The sequence below is a fragment of the Phoxinus phoxinus genome (genome assembly GCF_949152265.1).
Source record: "Phoxinus phoxinus genome assembly, chromosome: 7".
NCBI lineage: Eukaryota > Metazoa > Chordata > Actinopteri > Cypriniformes > Leuciscidae > Phoxinus > Phoxinus phoxinus.
In genome coordinates this window covers 16,609,678-16,624,446 of record NC_136882.1, presented here as the reverse complement: position 1 = coordinate 16,624,446, position 14,769 = coordinate 16,609,678, and the positions used below count along the sequence as shown (strand labels likewise).

The following is a 14,769-nucleotide window of genomic DNA, read 5'->3' as shown; positions in this document are numbered from 1 at the left end:
GGCGGTCCTATTGAAGTGCTCACCGAGAGAGGCCGGCCCCTCGCAGGATTAAGTGAGATAGAAAAGGATTACAATCTGAGTTTCCAGAGACATTTTATAGTAAAATCACATGCATGTTGGCAGGCCAGAAGCAGAAGATCACCTTGATATAAAGCTCAACTGACCAGATGCTCCACAGCCTCCTGGTCTAAACGTGGGACGTGGAAGTGACAGTGTGATTTGGAGGAAGACCGTGAGAGGAGTGTAAGAAGGTAAGTGTGGCATCATACTCTAATCTTCACATGACGGCCTCTTGACCTGCTTTCGTAATAGCGAGTCACTCCAGTTCAGAGATCACTATCAATGTGAAATGTCATTCTTTAAATTAATTAAGTAAACACTTAATTTTCTAGTTGACTTCATTTAGAGATGTTTTACTTCTAAAGCTATAACCTAAAAGGTTTGTAATCTTTTTGCTTCTTTAAACCATTGCAGCCAACTAAGTGTGTGATGGTTCTGCCAGTTTTGCACTCATAATTCATGATTTATCATTATTATACAGAAATGCGGATTACTGTATACTTTTGTATTCTAGACATTGATTTGTTTCATAGGGCTGCATTGATCTGATGAACAGAGAAGCTTGTCATGCGGGAATCAATGGAGGAGGAGCCAATGACTCACCCTGGACATGATGACAATGGTGCGCCTTGGTTGGCACAACATCACTCTTAACTAGATTAAAGGAGTGTATTTGCATGCACAAATTATAGCAGGAAATCCAATACTACACAATTTTGAAATTCATGCAAGATCTTAGACCTTTGAAAGCCACTTCGCATTCTATATACATTTTTCATTCTTAATTCAGTCTTGTTTTCTTTCTCAGATGTAGGTCTGGCTCAGATCTTGGCAGAAGTGGTAGAGGAAGTGAGACTGTCCATAGACAGAGATATTAATGGTGCTGATCTTCTGTACAGTCTCCTCCGTGCTCCCTGGCTCTATTCCCTTCTCAGGGTAAGACATGCTCATTCAAACAGCTTTACACTAGATTTCCCCAATAAACCGTTATCATTATACCAGGCAGATCATTGACTCTGAAATTCTCTATCTATAGAGTTTGCAGCTGTTTTGCATGTGAAAGATTTGTTTTTTATTCCCATAGGTATATGAGTGTCTGGTGCTGCACAGTCGAGATGCCCCAAGACCATACATGCCTTACTCCTCAAGACTATCTCAGGAGGTCAGTGTCTGTCTTTTATTACTGACTTTGCTTTAGAGGGATATTGAAAATCTATGATCCTTCCATGTCATATAAAACCTTCTATAACTTACTGTGAAACCATTGGTTTGAGTGTCTACAGTATATTAAAAGACTTCTAAAGCCATTTGTGAGGTTGAGTAGATGATTATTTGAGCACTATAGTATATTAAAAGTCTTCTAAAGCCATACATGAGGGTGAGTAAATGATGAAAGTATTTTAATTTCCGGGTGAAGTAATCCTATCATCCTCTATTCTCCTGTCCCACAGATTATGTCCAGTGTGCGAGGACTGGCTGCTCCCTCCTCTGAGGCACAGGAACTTTATATTTTGCTGAAATACCCTCATATGCAGGTTATAGTCTAATTCAGGTTGCATTCATTGCTAATATAGTGCATTTATTATTGTTAGGCCACTCTTTTTGACCATTTATTATGCATTTCTCCCCCAGGCTTTGCTCTCTGCCCATGATTCTGTGGCTCAGAGGGACTATGGTCCAGTGTTGCCGCCCCTTCCTGACAAACTGCCTGACAATGAGGAGCCCATGAGGATTGTTTGCCTTGTGAAGAACAAACAGCCTCTGGTGAGGATCAGATCATAAATAGAAATGCAATTTCAGATATGTTAGCGAACAGCTTAGCTGTAATCCCACTTAAATGTCCCTCGTCGTACTATAATGCAGTATCATGTAAAGTGTGCGTGGCATTACATGTATTTTGCCTCATTTATGGTGTAGTCTATCTAAGTATTGTATTGTTGTACTGTATTGTTACGTAATAATGGGCGTTTGAGTCTTATTTTAGCACATACATACAAATCCTACCAGTCCTACCCTTGATTTTGGACTTCACTGTGTTCATTCTTATGATCACGGTGATGTGTTATAATCTACAATTCTGCTTATTTTTCAGTGCAGTGAAAGGATAAGGGTCAGCACTTTATTTTACAGTGTCCTTGTTACGTTACATGTTCTCACAATAGTAATAATTAAAAAGTAATAGTAAAAATTACATTAACCCTAAACCAAACCCTAATCCTAACACTATAGTAAGTACATGTTGTCAATAAATATTATTCAGTATTTAGCAAATTCACACTGCACCAACAGACGGGTTTTGTTGGATCACTGTGTTACCCTTTCTGTATCTATTGGCGTCTTTCAGAGCATTTCAGAGTTTTTGAGCATGTTTCATCTGTGCTTGTCGTGTCGTGGGATGTCTGAGAAGTGACATACTATAACCTGGTAGTTGTCTGCGTCTGTTGGTGCAGTGTCAATTGGCCTTTAGATGTATATTTACTGGACAAGGACACTTTAAAAGGACACTTTAAAATTAAGCGTGGGAGAAAGGTGTTCCTTGGAGATGTGGCCGAAATCAAATACTTTGTTCTTAAAGGGATAGTTCACTCAAAAATGAAAATGTTGTCATTACCTACTCACCCTCAAGTTGTTCCAAACCTTTATGAGTTTCTTTCTTCAGTTGAACACAAGTTATTTTAAAGAATGTAGGTAACCTGACAGTTGACGGCACCCATTGCCTTCCATAGTAGGAAAAAAAGCTATGGAACTCAATGGGTGCCGTCAACTGGTTCATTTTTAGGTGAACTATCCTTTTAAAGGCATGAATAATGACTTGAATGATGAAATTTAGCCAATAATTTGTCCAACAAGCACAAGGATAGAGCAATGCTTTTAATGAACATTTATTTAGATTAATATGCTATGGTGCGTCTATAAAACCAATGACTAAAGTGTGGACATTATGAATGAAATCAGGAGGACTTTAGCATTAATAATAGTACTGTAAAATGGTTGTAATGTCCGTCATGTTGCCAGAACGATTGTTTAGTATACTGTAATGGATTGTTTGATAATAATCAGATATTTTAAGGTATTTCAACTCAAATCAATATTCCATGACCATGTATAATTATTTATTTGGTGCAAAGCAGTGTAATAAGTAGTATGACTGTGCATTATCCCATGTTCATCTTGTTTATACTTGTTTGATAACCTAGGCTCAAATCTGCTTGCCAGGAACTGTTTTTCTTCACTTCTGCTTTGAGTTTTATTTTGCATCCACTTTTTCACTTTTGTGGCAGATAGCTACGTAATAGTTGGTATAATGTACGTACATCCAGGTGGTTGTTATTGCAAAATAAAGCCTTTTAGCCCTTTAAACAAGAAATGTAGCTTTAACTTCAGGTTTAAACCATGCCTACATCCGGTTCCATCTAAATTAAGATACAGATCATTTTGTCATTGTAACGGATACAGATAATGGCTTCGGTTCACCCCTTAATGCGGTTTTGCTTGACTTTTATTCTATCTATATCGTAAGATCCCCAAGCTTTTCCTGGTTTAATGTTTGTCGGTTAACACTTCCATCCTGTTCTCTCACTTATAAGAGTGTCAGAGAGGGAAAGCCCAGTTACTGGAAAAGCCTTAGGCGACTAACGGTGGAGAAACTGGCTTTAGCCAGGCGTTTCGGCTCAGGGGAAACGAGTCTCCTGGGGTCTGCAGGCGGCCTGTCGTCCTCCACAGGTCTGCTGTCCTCCGTACCCCCAGGACAGCCACACTCACTGCCCAGGTATCAGTCCACCGGGAGCTGCAACCTGTGCTGCCAAACTGCCCATCTCTCGGGAGGAGGTCTAAACCTGTCCGCTCCGGCCGTTTATGACTCTGTGATTATGGGTAAGGGTCATCATGTACCGATGGCCTGACGAGGCCAAACACTGTGTTACTCTATTTAATTCTGAAACCAAATTAATCTGTCCTGTTTTGTCCTTCACAACTTGAAGAGAACTGTACAGATGGACTAGTTGAAGATCATCACCATACATGCACAGCTTGTACCGCCTCATCTCTAGTGTACCCGCGCACATGCTACCCATCTGGATGTGGCCTCCATTCCCAGACAGCCCCCTCCAGCCCTCTGCTTCAACGCCAGTACTCCATAGACGCCACCTGCTCTTCTCATCCAGCTCCGGTGGTCACGAAGCAACACAGCCTGGATGAGCTGAGGTCCACCGTCCATACTGTTGCCAGCAGTATAGACCCCAGTACTAGTGACGGTCGAGATCTCAGGCAGAAGATGGTGGCGGTAACGGAGAGAATGACGGACAGCGTGGAGGAAAACGCCCAGGCGTTGAGTCTGTTGGTGGAAGTGGTGGACAAACTGCAGGGTCTTATTATCACCAGCAAGTCTCCAGAAGTGGCACATGCTTTCAGACCCCAACATGTCTCAAAAATGGCCTGCACCTACTCGCCCTGCCAGCCGATATTGCCAGCCAAGAAATCTTTCAGCAACACTCCTCGTGTCTCATCCTCCTTCTCGTCGTCTTCATCCTCAACCGCATCGTCGTTTTCCTCCTCTTCTCTCAGCTGTAGCATGGATGTTCCTCATGTAGCACCACAGTGCAACTCATCGTGCATATCTTCTTTAAACCAGACCAGAAACAGGTCTGTAACACCAGGAGGTGAAACCCGACAGACTTCCCTTTCAAATGGTTTGACCGCCTCCAGTCCAAATGATGACTGTGAAAAAATCCTTTGCCTCTCTAGCAAGAAGAAAAAGTCAAAGATGAGGAAATAAGAGTGACTTGTGTTCCCACTTCTCTCTCCTAACATTGCTCTTTGCTGAATTTGCTGGTTTTGATTTTACTGAATGAGGCGATGAAATTGTTCACTACAGTGGAACTACACAACAAACAGGCAATTACTTGATCTTGTTCTCATTTGTATCTCTCGTTCATCCCATCTACACTCAAGACCCATGGAACGATTCATTAAGTTGTGTTTGTTAACATTGTTCAAGAGTACCAAGATCTTCAAAGTATACGCTTCATTCTCACTTCATTCTTCATCTGAAGCTTATTTATCAATCCGTGTCTTTCCCTTAACTTCTGAAACTCTCAAGTTCCTCTTTGACCTCTGTCAAACTTTTAGTTTAGGTCAAGTCAGGCATGTTTCTGTTTGAGTTGACTGCATTTGGCAATCTCATTTCTGTAGTGTCCGTCTTCCTAATATTTGATCATAACGTTGACCTCCATTGCACCCACAGTCTTCATCCACTCATGTGCATCTGTAAGATCCATGTGTGAATCACCATGTGACACCTGCAGTCATTGACAATAAATTGGTTGACCATTCTTGTCTGTTTACCCATTTTTAGGGGGCAACTATTAGGAAGGATGAGAAAACGGGGAACATCTTTATTGCAAGGGTGATACATGGAGGACTGGCAGATCGCAGTGGTGAGTAACCTGTTGGTAGTCATACAATTTTTATTCTTTAAACTCATACCTAGCAAGAGTTACGATGGTTCAAGTCAGATCATTTCTTCCTTATTGAGGCATACATCTGAGTGAAATGGATTATCAAAAAATAAAAAATGTATGACGGGGACTTGGCTCTACCCATCGGTTGTTGATTGGATGGATGCAGATCTGAATGCAAGCTTGCGGTCGATTGTAAGAAAAGGGTTGACTAGCATTGTTTACCTTCCGTTTTACTGGAAGATCATGTTGTTTAAGAATTATAAGTCAGATTATTATTATTATTATTTTTACATATGGAAACATATCAGCATGGATGAATTGTTCACAATAAAATAATTTTTAAAAATAGAAATTTCTTTTCACGCCTACTTTAAAGGTTAAGTGTGTATTTCTGAGCCATTAGTGAAACCAAACTTAAAGGAATAGTTCACTTTAAAATTAAAATTCGGTCATCATTTAATCAAGTTGTTCCATCAACTGTCTGGTTACAGACATTCTTCAAAATATCTTATTTTGTGTTCAGTAGAAGAAAGAAATGCATACAACTTGTTTGAAACAACTTGAGGGTGAGTAAATGATGACAGAATTTTTATTTTGAATTGAACTAATCCTTTAAAACAAACTTATCATTTTGATGTTGTATGAAAGTATTAGACTCTAATAGTACTCTAATAGTAGACTCTAATAATAGTCTCTCGCGTGCGCGTGCGTGTGTGTGTGTGTGTGTGTGTGTGTGTGTGTGTGTGTGTGTGTGTGTGCGTGCGTGCGTGCGTGCGCACACTTGTCTTTTAGGACTTCTTCATCCTGGTGACAAGCTGGTGGAAGTGAATGGACAGAAAGTGCAAGGACTCCTGCCCGAGCACGTCATTCAGATTCTGGTAAACTCAAATCTTCTTTTGTGTTTCTTATAACCTCCCACACTCTCCCCCCATTACAAACCATTCTTACTCTATTCTTAATGATCGTTTCCATTCATGCAGTGTTCCACACTTTCACAGGTGAGATCGCAGGGAAATATTATTTTTAAAGTGATCCCTAATTCACCACAACCCATCAACAGCCGAGCAACAGTAAGTGCACTGTAAATATTTGCATAAAACGTTAACTCCCCAAAATGTCAGTATTATATTTAATAAATATATTTATAATATTAAACAAATATATAAAATTAAATGCACTACTAATCAAAAGTTTGGAATTATTACAATTGTTTAAATGTTTTTGAAAGAAGTCTGTTATGTTCACCAAGGCTGCATTTATTTGATAAAAAAATACAGTAATAACAGTAATATTGTGAAATATTATTACAATTTAAAATGACTTTTCTATTTTAATATATTTTAAAAATGTATAGTAAAAAAAATAATTAATACTTGTATTCAGCAATGATCCATTAAATTCATCAAAGTGACAGTAAAAACATATAATGTTACAAAAGATTTATATTTCAAATACATGTTGGTCATTGAACTTTCTATTCATCAAAGAATCCCAAAAAAAATGCATCACTATTTCCACAAAAATCAAGAAGCAAAAATGTTTTTAACATTTATAATAATAAGAACAGTTATTAATAATTGAGCACCAAATCAACATTAGAATGATTTCTGGAGGACCATGTGACACTAAAGACTGGAGTATCGATGCTGAAAATGCAGCTTTACCATCACATAAATAACATTTTTAATATGATTAGCATAAGAGACTTTTTTTCCAAAAACATAAAAAATCTTAATTATTCCAAACTTTCGACTGCCATTGTAATGCATTTAATAAATACTCACTATATACAGTATATTGAGTTTCCTTTCTATGTTAAAAATATGGCTTATTAAAAAAGGATACAAAAAAATGTATGAAGTGATTGTCTTTGTCTCCCATTAGCTGTATGTGAGAGCCATGGTGGATTACAGTCCTCTGCAGGACCCTGCGATCCCCTGCCCAGATGCAGGAATGGCCTTCAGTAAAGGAGACTTGCTGGAGATCGTAGACCAGAGGGACATCCGATGGTGGCAGGCCAGGAAACTCCACAGTGCCTCATTGTGTTGCGGCCTCATCCCCTCCACTAACCAGTTCAGATCGTCAGTTTGGAATTTTGCTAAAGTTCTTTCAAATTGATATCATTGATAAATTAAGCAAGATAAAAAATGCATTTCTTATTTTTACAGTAAGCAAAGGGAGTTGTGGTGGTCCCAACCTTATCAAGCTCACACCTGCATCAGACCCTGTACGTTAATAACACACACACACACATGTATGGACTTCTGTGCTCTCTTTAAGATGTTGGTTGGCATCATAAGCCTCTTATCCCTGCCCTCTCTTCACCCTGATCTAATTACTGTAAAGAAGCTTGAAAGTGAGCTTTTCTTGGCATGATCCTTCCTTCATGACGATTGACTAGTCCTGTCCTCCTTACGCTCAACAATTAAGGAGAATTAAGAAGTATTAGATGCTATTATTTCTAAATCACCAGATGTTAGGATTCTTCTGCATATCCTTCAGAGGAATCTGAAACAAGTGTTTTGAGATGTTTTGAATGCACAGTAGCAAAAACAGCCTTTTTATATTATCTAAGAGTCAGAGAGTCCTCATACATTTAAAAAAAAATCATGTTTACATATACAAGTTGACCCCAGAGGGAAAAAATAGTATGAAAGAATGGTATGATGCACTAATAGTGGTCGTTTCATATGATTACCCATCATGTTGCATTCATATTTATTAGTACACAATCTTTCTTTATTAAGTTTAATTCTTTGTCGTTTTCTTTTATTTGACATCTAAAGTGAGCCCGGGTGATGTTGGTATGTATCTTTTTTCTGTTTTTCCCTTTCTTTTTTTGTGTTCGCTTATGTTTATGTGTTTTCATTTATAGTCAGAGTTTAGACCATGTGTTCAATATTTAATATACTTTAAGCTCTTTGAAATATGGTGCATGTGTCACTGATATTGCTATAACGACAAAATCTTCACTATTGAGGACACGGTTTGCATAATTGTTCAATGTTCCATATGTGATGGATTTCTGCATGAAACAGAATATCCAACAAGGAAAAATCAAGGGTGTGACTTGTTTCTATCTATTGGAAAATGATTGGATTGTGCGAAATTGTGCACGAAGTACAGGGTTTGGACAATGAAACTAAACACTGGCATGTATATGCACGGCCTGGTGGCCAATCTTCACTGATTTTACATTCTATTAGTAAGAGCAGAGTGTGAAGGTTGAATTAGCAGAGCAATAATAACACAGCTGTGCATCAAACATTGAAATCCACACAACATAATGGGAGACATTTCAGAGTTCAAAAGAGGACAAATTGTAAGTGCGTGTCTTGGGGTTGGGGTAAGGGCTCATCTGTGACCAGGACAGCAAGTCTTTGTGTTGTATCAGGAGCTATGGTATGCAGGGTAATGTTGGGACACCACCTGCCACGTACTGTAGGACGAACCACTAATAAATGATTGTGGTGTAAAACCAGGTATTTTAGTTTAATTTTCCCAACCCCTGTAAATAGGGCCAGTTGTGATTTCATGTTGATTATATTGGTTAACCACATTTGTATTAACTGTGTAGTGCTGAGTGAGTGTGTTGAGACTAACTCTCTTTGTTTTAAAGGAGAAGAGGAGGTAACAGATGAGATCAAATACATTGAAACAGGTGATTATCCCACCCAATCCATGTCTTCATTTATTTAACTCATTATGCTGTGTGGAAATATATGAAAGCCCCTTTCTGCCTTGGAATAAAAACTTTCATTGCGACTTTTATGTGTTTACATTTCAGAATTCTGAGCACAAAACTCTGAATTGTTAACTTGCAAATCTGAGAGAAAAAAAAATAATTGCTATAACTAAAAATTGGAATCGCAAGAATTTTTTTATTTTTATAAATATAAATTTTTATAGTAAATATTATGGGCTGTATGAACAATTTTAGCACAATTTTTCATTTAATTTATTTGTTTTTACAGATGAAGATTTTGAGTTCGGTAGGTAAGTCTTTTCTGAGAAAAGAGCATTTCATTGAATGAGAGAATGGCTACTCTTTGTTTTGATTGGTCCACTTTAGACATCCTACTATATATAAGTAACTTTGCAACTACATGCCAACTAGTTTTGCGAAGCCAGACCTTCAGACTGATGGCAGAAGGGCTGGTCTCCATCGCAGCTTTCATTGGTCAAGGACCGGCCAAGAGGACGTCTGACCGACATGTAAGGCAACCAACCACAGTTTGTTTTGTTTCCGTGTCATGTTTAGTGGCCTGAAAATGTAAAGTGCCTATCATTCAAGAAGGTTGTGAAAATTTTTACATACTTTTGAAAATTCAGCGTTTAGCTGATCCTGATAATCGCTCCTTGTCACAGTTGTAAACACCACGGCTTTCCTCTTCCATGAGGGGGTTTGGCATCACAAAGGCTTTGGTTCCAGGCGGACTGTTAAAGAATGCGACACGCGTATCCTGGAACACCTGTAGAACTCCACCAATCAGATGACGACTTCGAAACTCCTGAAGCGTTTCCCATTTTGTGTGCCATCAAACGTCTGACAGCTGAGACTACATGCTAAACTCTCATTTGAGCTTTAGTAGACTGTTGTTAAGATGACATGCAGTTGCAAAGTTACTTGTAGTCAGTAGAATGTCTGTTGGGGGACCATCACAATAAAGTGTTAGCAGATATTTAGCAGACAGTCTACTGATACTCTAATGACTGGTAGTTGACATGTAGTTGCAAAGTTACTTATAGTTAGTAGAATGTCTAAAGTGGAGTGTTACCTTTTAAGGGGGTTGTGTCTACCACGAAGTGTACTTATGTATTTAATATGCATAATACATATTTATTTACTGACATTGGCAGTGGTTGATAAAACTGACTAATAATGAAATGTGCTTATGATGAAATCACCTTTCTATGATCTCTGATTTGTTATGACGTGTAGTCCTTCTCTTTTGTCTTTTTATTGATCCACTGTATGTTTTGTCCAGTTTCAGAGGAGGGTGAGAATGGTGAACACATGCAGGGCTTATACATAGGTATGAAATCTAAATGAATGTACATGGTAAATTTCCATTTTGGATCATATAAACCCATACACATATATGAAAAGTGAATTGTTTGATTCAGCGGGGTTCCGGCACAGTCTGCGTGTGTGGAGGAGGAAATCGTACCTTAGACAAAAGCCGTCGTGTTATTCCTGCGGAGTCGGCATCTGCCATAACACTTCAGCCAACCTCTATGAAGAGGTGGTCCACTACCAGCGCCACATAGATGATCCCCCTCGTCTCATTGTGCTCATTGGTAGGGTCCTCTAAGTTATACACGTCTTGACAGTCATACCTATATATATGAACTGATAATAACTATAATTTGAGATTAATTGATCAGAGTTTGACCCATTAAAGTATTAGTTCACTTTCAAAAAATTTTTTGCTGATCATTTACTCACACCGATGTTATCCAAGATATCCATGTCTTTCTTTCTTCTGTCGAAAATAAATGAAGGTTTTTGAGGAAAACATTCCAGGATTTTTCTACACAGAATGGACTTCAATGGCAACCATCTATCCCAATGTTCAAAGAAGGTTCAAATGTCTGTCTCAATGCAGCTTCAATGTCTCTACACGATCCCAGTCGAGAAATAAGGGTCTTATCTAGTCAAACGATCTGTCATTTTTTTATTTTTATTTTTTTATGTATATACTTTTTAACCACAGTTGTTCGTCTTGTCCTGGTCTGCGACGCGCCACGTATTATGTAATCACATTGGAACGGTCACATTCACGTCATCTAACGTATTTGTCTATGTACTCCGGTTCAAAAAAGTAGGGAAGAGCGAAAAGCTCCATCTCATTTTCTCCTCCAACTTCAAAATCGTCCGATATCTTTGTTTTAATTTAATCGAATAAATTTTTTCATGACCTTTCCATCGTAATGACGTAATACGTGGCGCGTCGCAGACCAGCACAAGACGAACAATTGTGGTTAAAAAGTATATCGATTTTTTAATTTTTTAAATGACCGATCGTTTGGCTAGATAAGACCCTTATTTCTCGACTGGGATTGTGTAGAGACATTGAAGCTGCATTGAGACGGACTTTTGAACATTGGGATAGATGGTTGCCATTGAAGTCCATTCTGTGTAGAAAAATCCTGGAATGTTTTCCTCAAAAATCTTAATTTCTTTTCGACTGAAGAAAGAAAGACATGGACATCTTGGATGACATTGGGGTGAGTAATTTTTTTTTGAAAGTGAACTAATCCATTAATGCCTTAATGCAGGGGTATCAAACTCAGTTCCTGGAGGGCCACAGCCCTGCAGAGTTTAGCTTCAACCCTAATTAAACACACCTGATCCAGCTAATCAAGGTCTTCGGGATTACTAGAAACCTCCAGGCTGGTGTTTTGGAGCAGGTTGGAGCTAAACTCTGCAGGACAGTGGCCCTCCATGACCGGAGTTTTATACATGTTTCTTAACATGTTCCATGTTTTCCACAGGTCCGTCGGGAGTTGGTGTAAATGAATTACGCAGGAGGCTAATCAAAATCAACCCTAATACGTACCAGGGACCAATATCTCGTATGTGGCCTATAATCATAATCTATGACTTAAAGGTGTTATAAGCAAGTTTTTGGGAATATCATCCAAATAATGTCCCTAACACTCAAATATCACTGAGATGTCAAAATAAAAACTGTGGCAGCCATTATTTTAAATGGGTCATGAAAACTCACATGATCAATCAATGAAGCTGTCTACGCCGCACAATGGATCTCTTATTTACATTGTGTTGCACTCTGCTGGATATGATGAAATTGAGTTGCAATGGCGAGATCACTGCATTCTTGTGCTCAACAGACTTGACTGATCGGTTACAATGGGAATAGATCTAAATATAATGTAATCAACACTTTTGATAATTAGTCTCGGCAGATGTAATAGTAAAAACTATAAAAGTTAAGTTCATTCGTCGCACAGCATTTCATGTCTTATACCACATCTCATTTTGGTGAAAATAGTAGGTCATCTGGGTATTCCATGCATATGGAAAGTTTGCATACTGTGAATGCACAGTAAACATATTATATACTGCAGAAATACAAAGAGCAGTACGCTAATCCAAACATATAGGCTGGATCCGAAATCGCCCCCTAAACCCTCATTCACTATTCCCTACGTTACTCCTCACTTGAAGAAGTGAATAAAAAAAAAGTAGTGAGCGAATTCGGACATTCGCTGCGTGTACATCAGTTGTACACTCGTTATTGCAGTTATTATTACAATCCAATGTGGGATTGAATAAGTGCACTCGATAACGTCCACTATGGTTTCGGACACCACTACAAATGGCTGTCCCCGCAAATAACGCCCTATTTGAGGGTATAGGGGGCGATTTCGGATTCAGCCATAGTTTGGAGGGCTGGGTTTTGGAGAGAGGCCACGTGATCGCCTGAAATTGCTTACAGCACCTTACATTATTTAAAAAACAGTCTGAAGTTACAAGTCTCTTGTTTTTCTCCAGACACAACGCGGCCCCAAAATATGGGTGAGAAGAATGGCCGTGAATATCACTTTGTGCCCAAGGAAACGTTTGCGTTCATGGTGGTTAATCACAAGTAATCTTATCTTTTATGTTATAAATACTTTAAAAAAACACATGTAATTGATCATCTGGTCTTGTGATTTAACTGTGTGTGTGTGTGTGTGTGTGTGTGTGTGTGTGTGTGTGTGTGTGTGTGTGTGTGTGTGTGTGTGTGTGTGTGTGTGTGTGTGTGTGTGTGTGTGTGTGTGTGCGTGTGTGTGTGCGTGTGTGTGTGCGTGTGCGTGTGTGTGTTTTTAACAATGTCAAGATTCCTCGAGTATGGAGAGGACAATGGACACATGTACGGCACCAGCTTAGACTCAGTCAAAGATGTTTTGGACAATGGGAAAATATGTGTTATTGACCTTGAACCTAATGTAAGTGTCATTTATTTATCAAAACTTAACTTGTGTTTTTGTCATTAGTAAGGTTGCAAAACAGTAATGCACATGCACGTCTCTGTTTATTCCAGTGCATTAATTCAGTCAGAACCAAGAAGCTGAAGCCCTACATCATATTTGTGCGGCCTCCGTCCCCTGAATCCATGAGGCAAACAAGAAAAGACCCGCATTTTCTTGCCAACAGCTACATTAAGAGATACTTTCATGTAAGATATGCATTTGATATTTCTTGTGGTACATTTCTTTCTGATAATAGATCGATAAGCTGCTACGTACAGACGGAAAAGAGTGTGTTCATGCATTTTGATTGTAATGCAACATTTTCCTCCTGGTTTTCTCAGGATAAAGACTTTGAGGAGATCGAGGACGCAAGCAGGGCCATGGAGGGCAAGTACCGTCAGTTCTTTGACTGCGTGATTGTGAACGATGATCTGCAAGATTCATGCATGGATCTGTTCACAGCTATACAACATGCTCAAGAAGAACCACAGTGGGTTCCTGCCAGCTGGTTTGTTCCTGTTCATCCATGACACACATTAGAACAAAGCAGGGAATTTTTTTAATCGTTATAACGAATGTAAAATAACTGAATTTCAAAAAAGCGAATGCCTTTGTGTGTAGTTTAGTCCTTGAGTAAAATCCTGTTGGTCACCAGTAATCATTTGGATTATGGCGGTAAACACACATTTAGGCCTTAATGGTTTCACTAGATCTAAATTGTATCTATCTTGAGATCTATAGGCTTATTCTGGTGATTTAAACTGTTTACACTGGCGTAGAAGAGCTAAAAAAAAAAGTGTTAGCTACATAAAGAAATGCAAATGCAATTGTCTAACAAGAACAGTCACATGTGGTTGTTTCTCCAAATTAATTTTTCATCTAGATTAATCGTTTAGCCTTTTCCAATAAACATTTTGTGGTGTGGTAGATTATGTCTTTATTTATAAACAGAAGCCTTGATTTTTTTTAAATGTTTAAAACGACTGGATGGAGGAAAATATTTAGTTTTTGATGTTTTAAAGAATATACCAAAGACATTAGAGCTCATTTTGGGGATATTTTTGAATCTGCTCTTCCTGACATTAATTAAGCATTTCTGATCATATCATTATTAGGCTATACCTATTTTGTTGGCATGTCATCCTAACAGTTTTATATATTGAGAAAAATGCATCTCTTTTCAAAAATAAATCCGTTTAAAAAAAAATGAACACTGAGAGTGTACTTATTTGTTTCGATCACTTTGTTTGTGTAGCCTACTATGTGT

At 38.5% G+C, this 14,769-nt stretch overlaps 1 protein-coding gene across 3 annotated transcripts; it reads left to right on the top strand.

The window, feature by feature from the left end:
• Nucleotides 1–42: 42 nt before the first annotated feature.
• On the top strand, nt 43–14,700 carry mpp4a (MAGUK p55 scaffold protein 4a). 3 transcript variants are annotated; one of them, XM_079619200.1, is made up of 21 exons: nt 43–251; nt 594–682; nt 869–996; nt 1,145–1,222; nt 1,512–1,595; nt 1,693–1,824; nt 5,414–5,495; nt 6,312–6,397; nt 6,518–6,589; nt 7,404–7,600; nt 7,688–7,746; nt 8,306–8,323; nt 9,139–9,180; nt 9,494–9,511; nt 10,508–10,555; nt 10,647–10,820; nt 12,018–12,098; nt 13,042–13,135; nt 13,370–13,478; nt 13,574–13,708; nt 13,844–14,700. In XM_079619200.1, the coding sequence occupies exons 2-21, from the start codon at nt 628–630 to the stop codon at nt 14,030–14,032; spliced, it is 1,881 nt and encodes a 626-aa protein (XP_079475326.1). In that variant the 5' UTR covers nt 43–251; nt 594–627; the 3' UTR covers nt 14,033–14,700. The 3 variants fall into 3 exon arrangements, 2 of the variants coding, with proteins under 2 accessions (XP_079475326.1, XP_079475327.1); XM_079619201.1 differs by having other exon boundaries at nt 162–251; nt 575–682; XR_013798386.1 differs by lacking the exons at nt 6,312–6,397; nt 6,518–6,589; nt 7,404–7,600; ... (9 more) ...; nt 13,574–13,708; nt 13,844–14,700 and adding exons at nt 3,648–3,933; nt 4,041–4,953 and having other exon boundaries at nt 78–251; nt 5,414–5,493.
• Nucleotides 14,701–14,769: the final 69 nt, after the last annotated feature.

Bases quoted from the DNA above. Each gene is read 5' to 3' on its own strand.
- mpp4a (XM_079619200.1), top strand. From the start codon at position 628: ATGCGGGAATCAATGGAGGAGGAGCCAATGACTCACCCTGGACATGAT. The intron at 6,398-6,517 runs GTAAACTCAAAT...ACACTTTCACAG, and splicing joins AGCACGTCATTCAGATTCTG to GTGAGATCGCAGGGAAATAT. The intron at 7,601-7,687 runs GTCAGTTTGGAA...TTATTTTTACAG, and splicing joins TCCACTAACCAGTTCAGATC to TAAGCAAAGGGAGTTGTGGT.